The 15,827-nt window shown below is 39.0% G+C and overlaps 1 protein-coding gene across 1 annotated transcript in view; it reads right to left on the reverse strand.

Moving 5' to 3' along the window:
• Positions 1-14,812, reverse strand: part of LOC137282592 (centromere protein I-like) — a 29,373-nt gene extending 14,561 nt beyond the window's left edge. Inside the window, exons 1-9 of the mRNA XM_067814364.1 lie at positions 14,647-14,812; positions 10,848-10,985; positions 8,395-8,513; positions 7,449-7,556; positions 5,973-6,068; positions 5,298-5,387; positions 4,490-4,663; positions 3,255-3,416; positions 2,317-2,437 (exon numbers count right to left, since the gene is read on the reverse strand). Of these exons, the coding sequence (XP_067670465.1) occupies positions 2,317-2,437; positions 3,255-3,416; positions 4,490-4,663; positions 5,298-5,387; positions 5,973-6,068; positions 7,449-7,556; positions 8,395-8,513; positions 10,848-10,985; positions 14,647-14,713 (1,075 nt within the window). The 5' untranslated portion in view covers positions 14,714-14,812. The remainder of the gene's footprint in view (positions 1-2,316; positions 2,438-3,254; positions 3,417-4,489; positions 4,664-5,297; positions 5,388-5,972; positions 6,069-7,448; positions 7,557-8,394; positions 8,514-10,847; positions 10,986-14,646) is intronic.
• Positions 14,813-15,827: the final 1,015 nt, after the last annotated feature.

Genomic DNA, 15,827 nt, shown 5'->3' on the forward strand with positions numbered 1-15,827 from the left:
ATACCCTTTGGAAAACACGTTACGGGGGGACAACAAGTGGGCATAGCTGCCCACAAAAATATTGTGAAAATGTAATTGACTTAATTTATCATGGCAATGTCAGTTCCATGCAACATTCATATTATCACATAATGTCGTCATTGTCTTTCTTCCCGATGAAACATGGGCATATGAGATGGCCTAGTGTCTCTTGTACGCGAGACAGTGCGCTCCATGGTACTAACTGAAGCGCTTCCCCCTATTTAATTCAATCACTGTGGAACAAACACAGTTGGGTGCAAACACGATGCAGGGTAATTAAAGCATCCCGTAAAATCCCCAAGGGTGGTGGGGTACTTGACAGATGGGTGAGAGATAAAGAAAACTGTATGTTTGATGTTTCTTTTCATATGGCAGTCAGTTATGATTCATATGCATATTCCATGAATCAAACCGTATTCCTTTCTGAATCAGGGGTTCAAAACTATTTTTAGAAGCCACTTACCAGAGGGAAAGTGACTTTAAGAAAGTAAATTGTAATGACTAATTTTCTACTTGCCCTGATTTTTATGACATAATCATGATAATGTAATTATGAAAGAGTAAATCAACATGGTATTTGATGCTACTGTTTAGTGGACTATTTATGGAGACATGATAAATAGCAGAGAAACATAACTCTACTTTATTATCATTGTGAAATTTAATAGCTACATTTTGAGGAAATAGGAAATGGAATCCATGTTTATCTGCAGTCTGAAACCATAAGTGGAAATTATCTAGCAGCCCATGGACATGAGATACCATTATTTGATTGCCCGAGATGAATACTGATTTGTCCAGGGCGTTGTGTGCTGGGATTTTTGAATCCCATTGATTGAGGAATTCAGTATATTGTTCATGATCGCTAGGATCGAATGTTCAGCCACTTTTAGATAAAATAATGATTTTATTTTTAAAAAAAATATATACATAACTTCCAATAGCACTGTGGTTAAAGGTCAATGTCAACAGAATGACAATGACAATACTCTAATACCTCAAGGGGAATTCTTTTAACATCTGAAAGTGGTCACATGGTTACGTACTAAAAATGACATATAGGTTAATACCACAAAACAACACAATAGACAAAGTTAACAGCCATTTCAATGTTGAAAAGTTGCAGGAATAAAAGAATTTGGAACTCTTTCGAACAGGGCATTTGGTTTTGACAGCCTGAAGGTAAAAGATGTTATCCAGAGAATAAAACATGGCTGGGATCAGATAAGATTCTCTCAGTAATGATAAGTATACAGGAATTAAAAAAAGAGCAAAACCTCACAAGGAATCTCTGATGAGAGCAGTATTGTACAATTCTGACTATATAATAAGTATGAGTTAGAACCAATCATTTCACATAACATGTCACGTGATATGGTATCTGTTAAGATAATCCTATTTGTTACAAAGCCAGCAACACATCCAATCATCCTCGATATCTCCAGGGTATACGTTCAGATAAATCTCCACCATACCCTGGATGCATCTACTGCTCGGCCTGATGAATTTATCTCCCTTGGCTGGTGGCTCTTTCATCCAATCTGTTATCTACGCTGGGAAGTAGAGCAATCACAACTCACTTTCACTTTTTAAGTTATCTAACTGATTAAACTTGGCAACACAAATGATGCAGAGGTACTCTGAAAGAGGTCACCGTAGAAGAAGTTTTTGCATATTTTGTAAAAATTTCAGACCAGACAATTTGTCTTTATGCTTTCCCCAAAATCTGAGTCGCACTGCAAGCAATCCTTTTCAGCTGCAACAGCTATCTTTGTTGACACTGGCATGCTCGGTTTTAATGGCAGCTTTATTGTTTGGCTAACAAGAGATTGAGGAGCTAGCAAAGGGAGGTAATAAAATTATACAGCTGAGCCATAGATACATCCAGGATATAGTGGAGATTCATGGAGGATGCACATCCAGTGTGATGAGTATATATAATAGGGTAACAAGTAGTATTTTCTTTATGAATACCACCGCACCTACATTTTCGAAACGTATCGTGTTATGGACTGACTGTATTGTTACAGCCCTACACTGCAAACGTGAACCTGCTTGAGATTCAGGAATTAAAATGGCTATTAGATTATCATTTTCATTCAAAACGAAGTGAACAAACTATAAACAACTTGCTATCATCTTGCTCCTGCAAAAGATATACCTGACATGAAGATGGATTGAGAGTATTTCCTCTAGTTGACCAACTTAAAGTCCAAATGGAACACACAAATATCCTCAGGAATAATAAAATCCAACCATTTTTTACGGTTTGCTCCTTGAAGCCCTGTGTCTTACCTTCAATGAGAGTATGTTGTAGCCAGTAGCTGAACCTCAAAGCGACTATCTGGTCAGCCGAATATGCCACCACGTGCTGCAGGATTGGATCCTGGAGGGCCGCGGCCACCTGACTGGGGAACTGGAAAAAACAGTATTAAGTCCTCTTCTGTAAAGCAAAGTCTCCAAACACCAAGTGAGTGCTTAATCAGAATCTGAATTATAGTCACATGACTTTATCCTACCAGGTACCCATTTTCTGCGGGGTGAACAAAGGCAATTTTGAACAAACTCAGTTGTCTAAGGGGAGATCACTTTCTGCAGCAGGACTTAAGTCCTAGAAATTCCAATGACAGTCTCAGCCCGACGTTGCCAAACTCCTGTGCACAGGACCACACACCACAAAACGAATGTTACAAATATTTCAGGAATTGTAGGCATCAAGTCAAAAATAAGTAAGTGAGTGAGTTTAGTTTTACGTCACTTTTAGCAATATTCCAGCAATATAACAGCTTGACACATTGTACCCATACAGGTGATGGAAGCCAGGTCTTCAGTATGATGAGCAAACCCTTTACCCACTAGACTACCCCAGTTGAAAATGACTACACATTGAAAATGAAGGTACATTATGGGTCCTTCCATTCACTTTGTCCTAGTTCAAAATACTCATAATGGTTATACAAGCAGTCAAACATTGGAAGGGAGATAACTCTTTGGACTTTACAGGAATAGCCATACATGTATCCATACAACATGTACAGGTGATTTTCTTTGATAAAATAGCATTTGGTTCATTTTAGCATTATATTTAATCAGAGTTATGTAATTTACATCAAATGGAAACTGGATAAAAACTGACCAGCTTTTGAAACACATTCTTACATTTACACATTTTCAATTGCAATTTTGCATGCATCTTGCAGGAGATATTAGCAAATGATTCCTAAAAAACATACCTCAATTCTGTCGATTTGGTTGAGCATTTCCTTGAAGGAGTTCACCCTCACAAAGGGCACAGTGATGTGGTCAATCATGAGCTGGACGTTTTCACTGTGCTTGTTGTCATCTAATGACGAGGAATGCACTGCTGGAGTGATGATACGTCTTCTCTTGGACCTCTGTCAAAGATAGATTTACTATTATTATTGTTGTGCTAACATTTGTATAGTGCCGATATCTGGTTCAGCTGTTCAAAAGCACTTTGTTTTTCCTTTGATCATCGGATGTCGATCTCAATGGTACACTGCATTTCCAAACCCAGCTCCCTGGGGATCATACAACTCTTGCAGCCTACTAGACACACCAAGTTAATGTAGCTTTCCCATCCTTGAGGTACCCATTCACAGATGGGTGCACAGGAACACAGTCATGGTACTTAGTCCAAGTTAACAGGGAGAGTGATGTTGTTGGCCCTCTGTCAAAGATAGATCACTTAACAGGGAGAGAGATGGTGTTGGCCCTGTGTCAAAGATAGATCCGTTAACAGGGTGAGAGACAGAGCTGAACCTCTGTCAATGATAGATGACGTTACATAGAATGAGTGATGGTGTTGTCCCACTCTCAAAGATAGATCAGTTAACAGGGTGACTGATGGAACTGAACCTTTCAAAGATAGATGAGGTAACACAGAATGAGTGATGGTCTTGGGCCCCTGTCAGACATAGATCTGTTAATAGGGTGAGTGATAGAACTGAACCTCTGTCAAAGATAGATGAGGTAATATAGAATGAGTGATGGTGTTGGCCCCGTGTCAAACATAGATTCGTTAACATGGTGAGTGATGGAACCGAACCTGTCTAAGATAGATGAGGTAACACAGAATATTGGGCCGGTCACAGATGGGTAAACACAGTGATTGACTGAATGAGTGAGTAAACAAGTGATGGACAAGTGAGAAATGCAAGAGATAACAGGTTAAACACACCTCTAAACAGTATAACATTTCCGCTTCTCATCTCACTGATGGAGGAAAGCCTAAAGCCACATGTCATGTCATAAACATTTACTGTTTTGGAAACAAACAGCACAAGTAAAGTGCTAACAAAACTACATGTATATACAAAATCAGGATGAATCTGGAATTTCAAGGAACGCAGACGTTTGGGAGACAACTGTGCTCAGTGACTCCAGTTCCTCAAACACCCAGGAGACAAGACGCACACTGGTCAGACTGAAATGGCATGTTACATACCGGCATCAGAGCGCTGGTGTTGATCCTCTTAGCAGATACTCCTCCAGGGACAGCTCCTGCCTTGCTGAGCTGGGACTCCTGAACACTGATGCTCAGACCCTGCTCAGACAGGGACTTCTCCTGCACCTTCTTGATCAGCTCCGCCCACTTCCGATCATGACTCTTGAAGAAAATCTGTCAACATATAAACATCAACATTACTGAAATTTCACGTCTTGATTGCACATAACAAATTCTTTTATAAGAGGAAAACATTTTGAACAAAATGTTTTTAAACTAATTTGGAGTATGTACAAAAGAGATCCTTTTACATGTAAAATTGTATACAATGCAGTTAGATATTATGTTTTATAAGTAATTCTGTTGACTAAAATGAGGATCAGTTTAAATCTTCTATCATATTCAAACTGTGAGCCCTTGACAGGCAAACTTTGAAAATATTATCGTGCAAAACTGGGATTTTTAAAAGTCCATATTTTGGGAAACTCAGAAACATGTGGCTTGATTTTTCCCTTCTACAAAATTGACAAAACGATGGTGTCATGTTTTTTTTTCAATTGCGGCTTTCTCACCTATATCCATGACAACAAAATGGTGGACACTGACCCGGCTGAGTAATATTTACTTTAGTATGTAGAAAAAAGGATCTACATGTAAAATCAGAATCAAACAAGTTAGTTGTCACTTTTTCCACGTTAGGTATAGACATACCGATACCTGTATGTATTCACTATATTGCACAACAAGACATAGCCCTGCGACGAGTTGTCCTTGACATGCCATTGTGTGATATACAACAAAATCATACCTTCCTTGTTGCTGAAACTGGGACAGACACCAGGTTTGGATAGTACAACTTGTACAGTGACAGAAGACCAACAATATATGGCTGCGACCCCTGGAGAACAACCAACAATGACACACATGACAGAACATTTTGACTGTTTATCTACTCTAGTCTACTGAGCACACAAAAACTGAAGAAATGCAGTGAAACTGAACATCAGCTTTCTTGTGTTAAAAATCAGAGACTGAAATCCCCCAGAGAGAACAAATGAGATATATAGAGGATACTAAACGATCTTCCATGTAATAACCTTTTTATTAAATGAGTTAATGATTTGGTATCAAACGAGCGAAAGCGAGTTTAATACTAAATCTTTAACAAGTTTAATAAAAATGGTATTTCACGGAAGCAAGTTTAGTATTCTGTTTATTACTCGCCAACATAAATTGACAGAAACTGCGACGAAATTGCCTACAGTGTGAGGACTCTCAGCTTTCAGCGAGTCACCAAGGTCTAGTAAAACTGCGACAGCTACATTAGCATTGTGACGTCACAACTTTGAACCATTTTGACGTCATACGTCAAGCGGTATTACACTAGTGTAAAATTGCCGTAAAAATATTACACTGCAGTGTCTTCAACGGGAAAGTAATAATCAAGTATATTTCAAGCAGATGAAAATCATATATTTCTTACATATTTATTCTGCAGAAAGAGGAGTCTCCGTACACGGAACATCTTCACATCCTCCTTCCTCGTCAGCTGGTACAGCAGATGGCATATGTAGGGGAACTATAACAATCACACAGTCAACAGTCAGTCAAACAGTGGGCCTGTCATGCAAAGAGTCAGTCAAACAATGTGCAATGTTAAGTCAAACAATTGGCCTGTCATGCAATGTTGTTACGAGAAAGTTCTGAGTTGTTGGCGAAGTGGTCACAAAGTGCTCGAATGTTCGGGAGTTGGTGACTTTTCATATAAAGACTGACTATTGTGTCATCCACAGACACACACATGGATAACTGGAGTACATCAAACTGCCAGCCTTTGTCAACGCTCGACCCACATGACCGCTTCCTGACCGCTCACCATGTTACATTCAGTATAACTGTTTCCCACTCTCAAACCCAGACTCTGGTGAGTTGGTATTACATTTGTGACTCATTACTTTAGATTTGACTCAATTGCATTGTACGTGAAACCTCTATTGTGAATCTTTGTATCTTGCTTTCTGTTCAATACAAAATATTGAATATTTGAGACTAGTCAGTGTTATATTTTGCTGGTTCTGAGGGAATTTCTTATACCTTTCGTCATGGCAAATTATTAACCATAACAATGTTCAGCAAAACAATGCCAAGTTACATAATATCTCTGTCAAGCAGTACCTTTGTCAAACATTTTAATAAACTGAAAATACAATAGCAGTCAATTTCAGGAGCCTTGGAGGCGTCTCATGTTCACACAGTAAACACATCAATTAACCTAAAACAGGTGAGGGTAATAATCATAAAGTCAAAATGATGTATGTTTCTGCTGTCTTATGTCTATTAGACATTCATGATTGATGTGAATCACTTCAGTCAACAATTAATCAAAATAACTAATATAGCTTTCTTTGTGTGCATGCTCAACTATTTCTAACATGTGGATTCAGGATTTTAGTTTCAAAGATGGGAGTCATGGTGAATCACAGTAATTACTTATTTTAGGGCGTCATTTTTAGTACTTGGGGGGCATGAAAATTTTAGCATAACCTTTATTTGTACAAGTCAAAATGCAACAGTTTTTCAAAGATTTTGTTGTAGTAATGATGTATTCAACTACCATTGGCTGGTATTTTTACCACATTCTAGCATGGGTCTACTTTTAACTACTTGGTATCCCCATACTTTCTGTTAATATCATGGTGTTTTCAATACAGTTGGCACCAAAAGGAAAGGTATCATTGTTAGCATATCAAAGCAATATTATTGAACTAAATTGTGAGGGTCACTCATATACCTTGTGTAAAGCTGAACTTGTAAAATAATATTTTTAGATTCTTTTAGAAAAGTATTGCGTTGAATATGTAGGAATTATGTAAAATCCTGATTGATGGAAACGAAATACTTAATACATTGTGGTGTGTTTATTGTGCTTGTTACATTAAACGGAAGTAACTGTTCCTACCAGGGTCTGGTTCTCCAGGAAGTAGAAGAGGATGCCGTACAGGTTGTGTAACTTCTTGTGTGTGTCCATGTGGTCGTAGATCAGCAGCACCCACCTCACCAGCAGACTCTGTGGAACAGCACAAATATTAGATTCTTGGGTCCTATTAGTATTACTCAGGGCAATATAGTGACTACTTGAGGAGGTTTTGTTTGTTTTGTTAGTGTGTTTGTTGTATGACAGTGCACTCATCAATCTTCCAGCTATATGACAGTGGTATGTATACAACAGTCTATACCTGATGATCCAGTGATTGACATCATGAGTAAGAATTTCAATTACTGGGATACAATGACAAGCATCAGTCAGTCACCTCTTATGACAGACATGGGTTTCTAAGGGCCAATTCTAACCTGGATTTTCACAGGTCTTTAGGTATAGACGACATGAGTGGCCTTTAGATGTAAGTGATCTTCATATGTAGGTGACATTTCAATACAGATGGGCCTGTGAGGGTCCAGGGTAGAATAGGTCTTCAGCAACCCGTGCTGGCCATAAAAGGCGACTATGCTTGTCGTAAGAGATGACCAGTGGGATCGGGTGGTCAGGCTCGCTGACACGGCTGTCATCAGTTCCCAATTGTGCAGATCGATGCTCATGCTGTTGATCACTGGTTTTTCTGGTCCAGACTTGATTATTTATAGACCACCGCCATATAGCTGGAATATTGCTGAGTGTGGAGTAAAACTAAACTCACTCACTCATTCCAGACAGACGAACAAAAGATGTAGGTAGCATAGGTGAAAATCAGCTGTAATTAGTCACCTGTAGTATCCTCATCCTCATCATCAATATCAAAGATTATCCATCCATCCATCATTAAAGACTATTTTTCTTAGCCTTGTAATAGTTTTGTAGAAATTATCAACACACGTGAGATCACTTCATACAACAGAAAACAACCAACCTGTATTGCAGTGGGAGGTTTGTTGGTGCACATCCATGATACTGCCTTCACCACTGCCTTCTCTGGTACGAATACTCTCGGGATCAGACATCGGATCAGCCGAGAGCTGACAGTTTGCACTGTAACAGAAATCAGTCAAAATGTGGTCAAACATTTGCACATGCCACTCTTGATCATTGCTGATGCTGGTTGTGGCATCTGTTCAGGGTTGAACATATTTGTGGCAAGTACCCCCAGGATGAAAAGCGAAAAATGTATGTTTATGCATATTAGCAGGTATGCATGACTAACTCCCAGACTGAATCATGAATGTCTTTATTGACCCATCTTGGATCCTTCCGACACTGCTGGCTGACTGGCTCACCTAGGCACTGCTGATGCTGAGACACAACTGGCCTCCCTAAGACACAAATGAATTACCTAAGACACTTCTGACTTACCTGAGACACTACCAGCCACACTCGGACACTACTGACTAACCTAAGACAATACTGTCCATCCTCAAACATAACTGACTGACTCACCTACAAAACTACTGGCCAATCTCAGACACTACAGACCCATCTAGAACACTACTGACTAACTGACTCATCAAAGGCACTATTGACCACCCAAAAACACTACTGACTAACCTCAGACACTACTGACTCATCTAATTCACTACTGACTGACTGACCCATCTAGGACACTACTGGCCAACCCCACAAATTACAGATTCACCTAAGACACAACTGACTGATCCACTGAAGACACTAATTGCCAACCCATGACACTACTGACTGACTCACCTAAGACCAGTCCGAGACCTAACGTATCTGCGAGATGGCCTATTGTCTCTTGTTTGGCAAAAATGTTTGTCATTATATAATGTTAATAATTTCAATGCCAATTATGAAAAATGTTAAATCTGAAATATGTGTTTAAAGTCACTGTAAGCCTTCTTGCTAATCAAAATTAGTGTTATATCAAAATGCAGCACCATTTCTTTGACATTTTACGACAGTTCATGATGTTGACATGTTGATGTTATAGCTTTGAAAATATACTATACATGTCAGTTTGTGGCCATATTAGCTTTATATGTTGTTTTCCTGAATACCCTGTAAGTGTGCGCGACATTGTTTCAGTCGATCAAATGATGCGTGAAACCCTCATGTGTGAGGTGTTATGGGAAGCAGTTTCCTTGGTATACACATTGATTTTGTTAACATATCTCAAAAAGGTTTTTGATATATGAATTTTAGGCCATGATGCATATCTCTGTGAACATATTCACAGGTATCAATGTGCAATGTTTCATTTTCAAGACTTATAGCAATCAGACTTGTAATCCTGGCTCGTGTTTATCGTTGGACAGATATCGATCTTATTGAAGGGTTCATATACATTCAGCAGGTGTATTTCATTCTGCTTGTGACATATCGCACATAGATACATGAGACATTTTCAGAAACACTTATATAATGTCATGCAAAATATTTCAACCAATTGCAAATGTTGCCAAAACGTTTCCGAACCGCCTCAAAAGAAAAACTGATGTTTGTATACCAACAACCTAAACATATGATGTGATTTCAGATGCTTATGTAACGCTTTTCTGTCATTGACGCAACAGTTTTTAAAATGACACAGAGAAGTTAGGAAGAAAGCAAACTAATAAGACACTAATTGTTTTATGGGTTCTGGAGAGCTGTTCCAACAGCTCACTTACTGATCACGGCTTATTGCAAACTGAGGATGTTCTTTCTCTCTGCCCTCCAGGGCCTGTGAAAACACTAACTCACCTAAGACTGACTCCCTGAAGACACCACTAACTCACCTAGTACACTACTGACTCCCTGAAGGCACCACTAACTCACCTAGTACACTACTGACTCCCTGAAGACACCACTGACTCACCTAGGACACTACTGACTTCCTGAAGACACCACTGACTCACCTAGGACACTACTGACTGACTCCCTGAAGACACCACTGACTCACCTAGGACACTACTGACTGACTCCTTGAAGACACCACTGACTCACCTAGGACATTACTGACTGACTTCCTGAAGACACCACTGAGTCACCCAGGACACTACTGACTCCCTGAAGGCACCACTGACTCACCTAGGACACTGACTGACTCCCTGAAGGCACCATTGACTCACCTAGGACACTACTGACTGACTTCCTGAAGACACCACTGAGTCACCCAGGACACTACTGACTGACTCCCTGAAGACACCACTGACTCACCTAGGACATTACTGACTGACTTCCTGAAGACACCACTGAGTCACCCAGGACACTAATGACTCCCTGAAGGCACCACTGACTCACCTAGGACACTGACTGACTCCCTGAAGGCACCATTGACTCACCTAGGACACTACTGACTGACTTCCTGAAGACACCACTGAGTCACCCAGGACACTACTGACTGACTCCCTGAAGGCACCACTGACTCACCTAGGACACTACTGGCTGCCTTGTCTAGCAGTGTGGTGATGTGAGCAGGCTGCAGACCATCCGTCTCTGCCACATCTTGGATAGTATCCAGAGCCAGCTGAACCGGCAGGTTCCCTCGGATCTTGGTACTTGAGTCACCTGCAGACAACATGTTACAAAATAAACATTGGAACAATAACTCAATACTGAGCTGTCAAATGCATTTCTATTATCAACTGATAAATCAATTAGAACAGCATGATATTGCAAGATGTATTCAGTGTTTTCACATACTCGGATTCCAAGGTCCCTTTGTTAATCAATCTGTAAATATTCATTCTTTTACTCAAATCTTTGATTGAAATTCAAGTCACTTCTTCAAAACTATAACATATGGTATTACTAAATAACAAGAATTGGGGACCTTGTAATTCAAATTTGAGAATTTTTACTGACACTTTAATTACTTAAGAAATATAGTTCATTCTACCACCATGTATAGTGTAATAAAGCACACTTTTGCCCTGAACTATTACGTCCGAGTGCTTTAATGATATTATAGTTCAGGGTGAAAGTGTACTTTATTACACAATACATGGTGGTAGAACGAACTGTATTTCTTATCAGAGTTTCTAAGATGCCGTATTTAATAATTTCTAAGCCTAATTTTGATTAATCTATAGCAGAAAACAAACGATGGTGTCTGTGGCCTAAATTAAGAATCCTTACACAGGGCTAATTGATGTGCTGTTCTTTTGATGTGTCAGCCTCCTAGGTTAAGACAAACGCTACTAGAAAAACAAATGATGAACAGTTTGGTGACGGTTTATGTTCGGGTTAAATATCTTCTCTTGATCATTTTAATTACGTCTGTGAATCTCTTAAACCATACAAGGCAATATGACCATCTCATTTCTACTACCAACGAAAGTTTAGATCAGCACATTCAGCTGAAGCTGACTAGTCATGCGACATTCCATGATTGCATTGTGGGAATGTAAACACTGCAAACATTACTGTGTCTCTGTAAAATTTTGAGTCAAACTATTAGACATTTTATCCTTTGGAAAACATAAATGTAATGTTTCCACCAGTGATGGTAGCTGTGTGATGCAACTGCAAACCAAGAAACGGGATGCGTTGAAGTAGTTTACTCTGGGAGGCTGTACGAAGCGGTGGCAACAGACATCCATCATGACGTTGGTTACATTGTGACGCACTGCTAAAAAGTTCAATTAAGAGGGGGCAGACTGGAATGATGCAGTGACGTCAACACATTGTGACGTAATGCAAAAAGTGTCGGCGCCTTTTATCTTTTACCAAAGCATCTTAGAATATAGGATTAACGATGTTTTTCAGGGCATTATAACTTTCAGCAGTCCGAGGTCTTCAATTAAATGCCAGACAATATCGCTATTTAGCCAAAATGGATGGAATATGAGATTAAAAAAATACAAAACAGTATCATAAATTTAATTATAAGTTTACTTCAGACAACTGGCTGTTGACCCAACACTGTTAGGTCATGGAACAATGTCATTATGGATGCATGATGTCATTAGGCTGACAGAAGAAGACAATAATGCTGTGACACGTCATTTGACAACAGAATTGATAATGGCCCATCACTAAGGTATAGTGGGCATTATCTGTTACAGCTAGCCATAAGTCAACAATTGATTTTAGTGCCATTAAGTGCCTCAAGAATAGGTCTAGATAAATCCCTCCAGTAAGCATGATTTGTGCACATGGTGCATGTCATTCTCGTCTGACAAAATTAGGGTATCACAATGAAAACCTGTCTCAGAGACTGTTATTTACTCAACATAATTGCTTGTGTCCATTTTCTGTATGGAGTCCAGCACACTTAGTTAAAAATAGGTCAGTGACATGTTTAACATGGTCATGCAGTGCAAAAGTACACTTCATTTGATGGTGCCCTGAGTATTTTCCAGCCATTATGGAGTATATGAATTAAGTGGCCCGAGTTTTGCGTGGATCAAAGCATATTCAAGCACTTGGTTACCCCGGCAACTGTGTAAACAATACCAACATTCTAAACATCAGTTTTTTTCTAATTCACTACGCTGGGTTTCAAAAATATGTTGAAAAGCCACTTGCCACAGGACAAGTGACGTCAAGAAAGTAACTTGTCATGACTAATATTCCACTTGTCCTGATTTTATGACACAATGCGTGATGTTAATGTTTACTGAACTATTCATCAAACAGAGATAATTTTACTCTATACTAGCTCTACTTTATTATTATTGCGAACTTTAAGCTTCATTATGAGCAGATATGAAATTAAATCCAAGATTATTTGCAGTTTGAAACCATAGGTGGAATTTATCTAGTAGTCCATAGACTAGTAAGATACTATTATTTGATTGCCCTAAAAGAAAACAGACTGGTCCCAGGCTTCTGGCGATGGGATTTTTTAACGCCTGCTATGCATCTGTATTCATGAAGTGGTTCAGATTCTGATATTCAGACTTGAGCACCAAGAATTCTAACTGAAATTAAAATAAATAAAAAACTGTTCATGCAAACACAGTTCCTGGCATCGTCCATGTTATGGCTTGGTCCATGTTGTTGAGGTGGATGAATTTCCTCATAAGACTCGAACTGTATTTTTTAGCTTTAAAGTAATTAAATGACTGCATTCAGTGTACAAGAAAAATACCCTTGCACATAAGAACTTTGAAATAATCTCCATTTTGAACAAAATGATTATCTTTTGTCTTTGTGAGTGCAAAGATTGTTAGATATTTCCTATAAAGGCACTGGCTCTTAGTGTAGTATGGCCATAGGTTTGGACCTGTCCATCAAACAATGCAGCACCGATTTTACATATTTCGCGAATGTGATTAATATCATACAAGTGTAGCATGGCATTATTGAGTGAGTTCAATTAACAGTATTGGTATCAACATACTTTTGTTGGATGAACATCAGCTGTCAACAGCATTGGTTTGTCCAAAACCATAGGAAATTATGTTTAGTCAGCTACTCTATCCATCAATAAAGTTTACTGAAAGTGACATTAAACTGAACATAATCAAGCAGGCAGACATCTGACAGATTTCCGTACATGTTCTGTGCATTAAGTATAAACAGTCTATGACTTCATTGTGACAATCATCAGCGTTAGTGTTTTCATAAACCTTTGTATTACGAGTGTTTAACTGGCTGACATTCAACAGTCAATACATTTTACAGCAAATAACATTACACTATAACTAAGAGAAAGTTTCAGCAGACTTCGGTAAGATTTCATAATATGTTGTGCGCAATAAATATATGGAATCTGAAAACCCATATTAAGAAATGATTCCAGTTATCTAAAATGTCTAAAATGACATGCTTCTGATAATATGCTATATGACATATATGACAAGCGTAGTTTGTAATGTCAAAGCCCAACGCTCAGGCACCATCTCAGTGTGATCACTCGTGATCAAATCGTGACATCCACATTCTAAATCTCATAACATCATCATTTAAACCAAAGGCAATTCGGAGTCTCATATTCACTCGCAGTGAGTCTGCCTGTGAACACAACCATCTGTTATTATGAGTCATAATATCTCACAACATCAATCAACTCACGTCATACGCTGTCTGCCGAAATATCATATAGTACTGCTTTAAGTTTAGAACTGAGAAAACAAGATGAATGATTCCCCTCAAAATACATGTCTTGATAAGTGATAATAAGACCAGGCAAATTTGAGTATAATAAATCAATTTCGCGAGCAGACATTTTGCATATTTGTTGACAAATGACAACCGGTGAAAGAGTGCGTAATCAACTTACACTTTGAAATAAGCTCAACGGCATCATCTAATTCTACTTTGCGTCGAGTTTTTCGGGGACTTGACATGATCCCGCATGATCAGAGAGCCCGTTCTGTTATTATTTCCGTAAACATTCACATAATGTTTTCCTTCCGCCAAAAATTTTGAACAGCTATATCGCGATCTCGTCCAGTTCTCGTGCACAAATATACTATTACCCTTACAGCTGGTTACACTTGGGCGCAACTGGTGCTAGACGCGGTTTGCGTAACACGCAAAGCTGATTTAGTAATCGGATAAGAGGTGCATTGTGTGAATAGAATCAGAATTTTGCACCGCACGTACGTGTGGGATGATAAAAGAAACCGCAGTCATATATTGTTGTAAGAGAGTTCCTATAGGCATATGCCATATCAAGGGGTGGGACGGGTAACCCGCATACCCAAGACGGGTGGGTAAAGATTTGGACCCGGGCTAGTCTCAGTACCCGGACCAGTTATGATCATGTGTCCAATAGATTAAACAATGTAATCTGTTACTCTTCCATGATTAAAATGGTGTATTGTCTTTGAAGAATTAGATATCGATTAGTCACTTGAATGAAATACATGGTTAGGATACTGACGAACTCCAACTTTTAGCATCAGAGCTGAAAAATCCATTGCCATTTCTTACAAATGTGATGTCAGGAATAAACATAACGGGTATCCGGATAGGGTAGGGTACACAGGGGTCGGGTACCCGGGTTGAAAATTTGAACCCGTTCCAGCCCTCGACGAACCTGTCTCGAAAAAAAAAGACATAAAATAATTTCTCACACTTTTTTAAAAAAAAGTCATGTTTGCAGCTTCAGGCTCAGATGAGAACATATATTTAGAATAAGAGAACACATATACATGCTGAATAAGAGAACACATATACAGAATAAGAGAACACATATTCAGAATAAGAGAACACGCGTTCACAATGTGTTTACTGTTACATAGTCCGGTATATTTAAGACAGCACACGGTCACAGACTCCCCCCACCCCCAGGCGAACAGCATGCCTATAATCAATGCTTCAGTGTGGAGGAGTTCAGATCTGCCATACACCACAAAAAAGGTACTAGTCCCGGAGAGGACATGGTCAGCTATGAGATGCTAAAAAGGTTGCCTGACAGCGTAGCCAAAGTCGTCGTACAATTGTACAATCTGATAT

The sequence above is a fragment of the Haliotis asinina genome, chromosome 4 (assembly GCF_037392515.1).
Source record: "Haliotis asinina isolate JCU_RB_2024 chromosome 4, JCU_Hal_asi_v2, whole genome shotgun sequence".
In the NCBI taxonomy this organism is placed as follows: Eukaryota; Metazoa; Mollusca; class Gastropoda; order Lepetellida; family Haliotidae; genus Haliotis; species Haliotis asinina.